At 36.1% G+C, this 7,276-nt stretch overlaps 1 protein-coding gene and 1 pseudogene across 1 annotated transcript; one reads left to right on the forward strand and one right to left on the reverse strand.

Annotated features, from left to right (window-relative positions):
* The first annotated feature begins 701 nt into the window (after nucleotides 1-701).
* LOC111692016 lies at nucleotides 702-2,397 on the forward strand. Its single transcript, XM_023455681.1, is given in 4 exon segments — nucleotides 702-1,124; nucleotides 1,947-1,992; nucleotides 1,995-2,287; nucleotides 2,389-2,397. Coding segments are annotated over 4 exon segments (771 nt in total).
* Nucleotides 2,398-2,444: 47 nt separating this feature from the next.
* On the reverse strand, nucleotides 2,445-3,231 carry LOC111692017 (annotated as a pseudogene).
* Between the last annotated feature and the right edge of the window lie 4,045 nt (nucleotides 3,232-7,276).

The following is a 7,276-nucleotide window of genomic DNA, read 5'->3' on the forward strand; positions in this document are numbered from 1 at the left end:
GCATCTAAATTTGGAGCAACTCCATCCACAAAGTCTATGACGGGATCGTCCTTTATTTTTATGGAGGGACCACCGCCTTTCATAAGTTGCTGCTGTCTTATGATTGTATTCAACTTTCGTTTTTTAAGGAGAATATTATTTGATATAATATTTAAAATATTTTATGTTTTATATTTTCCCAGCTCTTTCTCAATTGTTTAGAGGAACATTTTGAGAACCCCTGAACATTGAAGTAATCTCTCCCATACTTCATTTTTTAATTTTGAAGTGGCCGCATCGGTTCCTTCATTTTCTAAAATGGATTTTTCATTAATAACTTATTGCACTAAAAATAGTTTCTCTTGTTCGTTGAACACAATTTTATCCATTTCTAAATATAAAAATATCACACTGGTAAAACACGGCACAAATTGCAATAGGTAATGCAGCCGCAAAATGAACATCGCGCTACCTATGGCTATACATGCGCATGGTCAGTACTACAACCAATCAGATCGGCCGGATACGTAAATGTTGCCAACACAAATTTAGCATATCGCGATCTCATCTAAAGCTGCGTACTGACTTGAATGTGTGTGCGTTGAGTCGAGGTGCATGCACATGCATATGCGTGTGCATCGACTCGGTACATTTGTTCAAATTTATTTCTCCGCACGCATGTGTGTTGTTTCAGTCCTTTCCGGTCATTCGTGTTGTAAATAATGGCAGAAGTAATTATTGCTGGTGCTGCTTATATAGTGATTTCAACATTATTAAAAAAAGAGAAAATCAAAAAACCAAAGCGAATCTGGATCCACGAAATATATAGAACCCGAAGATGTTTGGGGGGCTCTAAACTTTTACGGCAGTTGCATTCTGAACAGTTTCAAAACTTTATTAGGATATCGTCACAGGATTTTGAATATTTAGTTAATAGCATTGGACCAAAAATTATAAAACAGGACACCAAATTCAGACATGCTGTTCCGGTTCAAGAACGTCTAGCAATAACACTTCGCTTTTTAGCAACTGGAGACTCATACACTAGCTTACAGTATTTATTTAGAGTATCCAAACAATTAATTTCGACTATTGTTCCCGAAGTTTGTTGTGCGCTGATAGAAGTTTTGAAAGATCAAATTAAGGTAAGTCAATTTTGGTATTTTTTTATTAAAAAGTACATATAAAATAATAGTCTTTATTGAACTAAAAGAATATGTATAATGACAAACAAAAAACCTCTATTGCAATTGCAATTGCAGGCAATTGTTGCAACAAATATTCATTGTCGAATTGATCAGGTTCTGTTGATCTTGAACTTGATCCAGGCTGAGTACTTGTGTGAGGAGTTGCTGGACCCTGATGGGGTAGATTATAGATATTAGGACTAGCTGTAGGCGTGGAAATTGTAGAATTTGTGTCAAATTTACTGCGTCAAACAAAATATTGTTTGTTAAATGTCCCACTATGGCCTCTGTTTTTGAAGTGTAAGTTTTCAATTTCGCCGCAACGTGTTGTCCAAATATCGCAAAACGATTTGCAGGTTCATTTTGTGAGAAAGTATATTTTTCATGGATCTCCTTTAGCATCCGAAATGCATCTTTTATTCTGGGATCTTCTTTTTCCTTAAATTTTTTAGGCCTCTTTGATGGAGGTTCTATTTTTTTACTAACTGACAATTCGTCACGGGAAGTGACCACCTGTTCGGTTTCTTATGATTCCAGAGGAGCTTCTGTACTGTTCTCTGGGATTTCCACTTGGGAAAAAGTGTTTTCATTAAACTCTTCCTGCAAATAAATAAAGAAATGAATACATTTGTCTAAACGCTCAATCAGAATGCAACAACCAAATTTTTTTTTAAATAATTTTTACTGAGTTTTTTAGAATAGAATCTTGAATTTACAAAGTATTTATTCATCAAAAAATCTTGTGTAATGGTGTATTAGAACACATTTTCTTTATTTCAGATGCCAAAAACCCCTGAAGAGTAGCGACGAGTAAGCAAGGAATTTGAAATCTATGGAACTTTCCAGTATGCATAGGAGCTATGGACGGAAAACATGTGGTGCTTCAATGTCCTATCGGCAGTGGAAGCGATTATTACAACTATAAATCTTTCTATAGTATTGTCTTATTCGCCTTGGTAGATGCCAACTATAACTTTTTATTTGTGGATGTTGGATGTCAGGGACGTATATCAGATGGCGGCGTTTTTAGACATAGTAAATTGCACAAACTAATTGAAAGTAACACATTAAATCTACCTGAAAATGCGGCATTACCCGAAAGAAATCGCTTAATGCCCTATGTAATCCTTGGTGATGAGGCATTTCCATTAATGGAAAGTATAATAAAGCCATATTCAGGAACCCATAGAAAGGGATCACCTGAAAGAATTTTTAATTATAGACTTTCTAGGGCCCGTCCAGTTGTTGAAAATGCCTTTGGCATCGCCTCCTCGGTTTTTAGGGTTTTGAGAAAACACATGTTACTTGAACCAGAAAAGGCTAAAATTATTGTTTTAACAGTGACATATTTACACAATTTTTTAAGAAGATCCAAACTATCGCAAAATATATGTATGCACCTCCTGGGAGTTTCGATTATGAAAGTGATGGCCAAATACATCAAGGAACTTGGAGACAAAATGCGAATAACAACGGATCATCGCTGATTCCACTTACAAATGTTCCACGCAGATCACCCGAAAATGCAAAGATGATCAGACAAGAATTTAGCGAGTACTTTCTTACAAATGGTAGGATTATTTGGCAAGACGATCATGCGTAAAAATATAAAAGTTTAATATAATAAAACATTTATTTATACTTACATTTTCTGTGTCGAATGTGCCCTTTGGTTCATCTTTATCGAGGAGAAACTGCATCCTTTCAAATGCAAACCACTTGGAAACATAAATTTCCTGTCTCCCTGCAAATTACATAATATTTAATAAAACATATTTTTTTATTTCATGTTTAAATTTTATGTATATTGTATACCCACAATAAATTACCTTTTCCGGTCCCAATAGTTTTCTTGCCCTTACTTTTCTGGGAACGAAAAGATCCCAATAAACTAGTCATTTTTTTTTACATTATTTACATGCCGGTTTAACTTATCCGCTATTTCATCCCAAGCATCTATCTTTTTATTTTTAGAGAAGTGGAAGGAATGCTTTGCATCCCACAAAACGGGATGTTGTTCGTATAAATCAATTAATTGCAAGCAATCTTCGTTAGACCACTCCATTTGGCCTTTTTGAAAACGTCTATTTAAAAACTACTGCTAATCGCGCGACGCATGCATGCAGACTGTTGCAGACTACAAAAACCGGTCCACACTGAGCACACACACACGATATATTTCCTTTGAGCCGAGCAAAAGACCGACAGCCGACGGCTCATGTCATGTGCATTCGTGGTGACTCGCGAGAAGTTAAACATGCGCTGAGTCGTTGCGAATGGCACGTCCAGTTTTGAATATGCATGTGCATGTGCCTCGACTCAACGCATGCAGATTCAAGTCAGTACGCGGCTTAAGGGACAAACCAGTGTTGTTTATGACACAAGTGGAAGTGTGCGTGTTGAGGGACCCAAGCAAGTCGCCCTCGGCACTCAACTTGAGGGATTGACTATGAATACAGGCCTAAGAGTTCAGACACAGGTGGAAAATTTTCCAAAACTACACTGTTGGCAGCATTTTGTATACTGGTAACGAAATGTAGTCTCTGCTTGAAAGTAAAACAGTATTCGCATGTACGATTAAGTGCACCTAAATTACGGGTTCCTTTTCTTAAAACCCGTTCGCTTGCTGTAAGGTATGTAGCTTTGCGGTTTCCATTATTACGTAATCTCTCTATATCCTGTTGAATTTCCTCCCTAGTTGGTGCATCAGTTCTAGCAGCATTCATTTGATCGCTCTCTGCTCTCACTTTCTCGTAACATTTGATACATGGCCGTCTTTTGTTCTACGGCTTTGTTCCTATTTCATGACGTTTTCGTATTTTTTTTACAGTAGATTCAACTAAATTTTCTGAAGGATAGGATTCACATAACTTGCAAGTAACTCGTTTTCGGAAGTTCAAAAGTGGCAACTTTTCCTTAGTCACTTCTTTATTCATAATCCAAGCATTTACCAAAATTCAAAATTATTTCAATTGCTAATTTTCGGTACCACTTTACTGATTTTCGTAGTGGTGATTGATATGACCTCATTTGGTCTGAAAGGTCAACTACGGACTTGCCAGCGTTGTAGTATACGACCATTTCTGGTTTATGCTTGATATTACCGACGCGATTTTTAGTCGGTACTACCGCATCTGAATGTTTTGTGGATAATAAAAGGACATCGCGCTGGTCACGCCATTTTAAAACAGAAATCCCTTGTGCATTTTCCCGAATGATTTGTTCACCACCTTTTAATTTTTTACTAATAACTTCTGTAGGCAAAGCTTTTCGATTTTTCCGAAGTGTACCTACGAGGTGCGTTTGACTGTTTAGTAATTTGGAAGCCAAGTCAACACTCGTATACCAATTGTCAGTAATAACAGTTCGACCACAGTTTAGAATCGGTTGACAAAGATTTATCACTACACTTGTAGGAGTTGTTTTTTGGCATTCTAAATTTTTACCTGCATATATTTGCATACTGTATGTAAAACCACCATAGCTACATAACTTGAACAACTTAATGCCATATCGGTGGCGCTTGTTTTTTATATACTGTCCCATGAGAAGCCTTCCCCTAAAAGGAATTAAAGATTCATCCACGCATACAGATTCTGAAGGCTCGTATACACTTTGGATAATTTTTTGAATTTTGTCCACAACTGGTTGTACTTTATATAACCGATCTACAGTGCTTCCTTCGTTGTCTGCAAAATGTACCATACGAAGAAGTTCGAAACGGTTTCGACTTATGCATGCTGCAGGCATTGCCACATTTTTTCTTTAGTCCAATAACAAGATATGTTTGGCATTTTTACAATGCCCATATAAGAAATAAGATCAAAGAATCGTTTGATTTCAAACTTGTCGTCGGGAAGATGATGGGATTTCTTACGTTTATGACTATGAGCTAACATTTTATGATGACTTTAAAAATTGTATTCCTCATTTGCTGGGAGGACGATTGAATCATCAGATTCACTTGAAGTTCGATGATCGACCAGCACAGAAATTATTTTTCTTAAAAACTCTATAGACCTGGAACAGAAAAGATGATCCTGGAAATTAATTCTTTTAAAGCGGGGATCCAGTAAATTGGCCAGACAACGGAGAACACTGTTCGATTTGTCCAAACCGTTTGGTTATTTCGGCAAGCATTCTTTTTTTTTTCAATGCAGTAACAATTTCTATTTCCGACTGAATTTCTTGAACTTGTAATTTTAGACAATTTATCACTGGTATGGTTTTTTAAATGGCGACATAAAGCTCTCCCGAAGCTTCTCTTGTTACAAATTCCAATGGTATTAAGAGCAGTTTTATCTGTCTAGCTAAGTCAAGTTCCGCTGCAGAAAGCATTATAGGGGCGTTTACATCATCAATGACAATTTGGTTGATGAGTGAGGCCATTTCTATGAAGCGATCAAACATATGATACACTAAATTCCACCGTGTCTTTACATCACGTATAAGTTTCTTCACATTTCCCTCTGAAATCCCGGATTGCAGCTGTAATTTCCTCAATTTGTCACTCACAACAACGCTACGTTTTGCCCATTTGACTATTTCACGGATTTTTGTGAGAATAGGTGAAAATGATGGATCATTGATGATACATTCAGCACCTAAATTAATTGTGTGAGCAAAACTAGGAATGTGCTTTTTTTCCCAAGCACATTCGTTACAGCATTCACGATATTACTTCCATTGTCCGTTATTACTGCCACTATTTGTTCCTTAACTATGTTCCACAATAACAGAATATCCTCAAGCTGCTCTCCAATATATTGGCATGGCATGAAAACTCTTTGACGTTATGGATTCTGTGCAAATGTCACAACTTAGAGAAATATTTGAAGTACCCTTCAGTCTTTCTTGGTATACGATCTTCAAAGTATCATACTTATGCTCAAGCTTAGCTTTAAACGTATCTGGATGTGGAATTTTGTAAGCTGGTGCTAACTCTCGAATCAATCTCTGAAATCCGTTGCCAGTTACAGAGTTGAAGGTCTCAGTCGTTGCAGATAAAATAATGGATGCAATGAGTTATTGCACTATGTCGGGATCCTCCATCTGCAACATTAAATAAGTAATGAGAAAAACATACAAAATCTAAAATTCAATGCATTAAGCCGGCAATAATTATTAAAATATATCTTTACCTCTAAATCAGGGATGCACAGACTTATAGGGAACAGGGGCCACTCGGAAAAAATATAAGCCAAGGACGGGCCACTACAAACAATATTTATTAACACAACATTTTTTATTTTTAAATAGTATGAAATACAATGATAAAAATAAAATAACCTTCAAAAATGTTTGTTGTAATAATTATGTAATCATTACAATGTAATATTTCATGTTTTATTATTTTGATGCATGACATTGCATTGAACTAACAAGGTTTTTTTATATTTGGCTCCACATTACTTGTAGCCACACGTATAATTGCTTCCAAATTTTCATTTGCCAGACGGTTTCGGTTTTTCGTTTTGTTAAGTTTCATCACTGAAAACGTTTGTTCACAAATATACGTCGATCCAAATAAGCTTGCGCATTTCAATGCATTTATTCGCAACTCTTTATAAGCGTTTTTATCAACGCAACGGTAGAAGTTGAGTAAATTACCTTCATTAAATTTGTTTCTTAAATTATCATCATTTTGCATGTCTATTAATTCCAGCTGCATTAATTCCGGCGCATATTCGGGTGAAATGTTGAAAGGATTGCTGAAAATGTCTAATAGCGGTTTAACTTTTTTGAAGTCTACAAAACGATTTTCAAAAGCTTGTATCAAAATATCAATTTTTTCAACATGAGCGAAATTGACGTCAGTTTTATTGAACTTCTCCATAATTTTTTTGTAGTTCGGAAAATGGCCGTAATTGGCTGAATTGATTTGTGTCCTGAAAAGACTCAATTTGCATTGAAAGGACGAAACATGAGAGTATAGCTGCGAAATCAATTGATCTTTGCCTTGGAGTCGCGTATTTAAGACATTCAAGTGATTTGTGATGTCTACAAGAAACGCTAAGTCACACAGCCAATCAGGGTTGTCGAGTTCGGGGACGTCGTTTTTCTTTTCCGCCAGAAATAGTTGGATTTCTTCAATCAAGTTAAGAAATCGC

The sequence above is a fragment of the Anoplophora glabripennis genome, unplaced genomic scaffold, assembly GCF_000390285.2.
Source record: "Anoplophora glabripennis isolate ALB-LARVAE unplaced genomic scaffold, Agla_2.0 scaffold840, whole genome shotgun sequence".
Lineage (NCBI taxonomy): Eukaryota > Metazoa > Arthropoda > Insecta > Coleoptera > Cerambycidae > Anoplophora > Anoplophora glabripennis.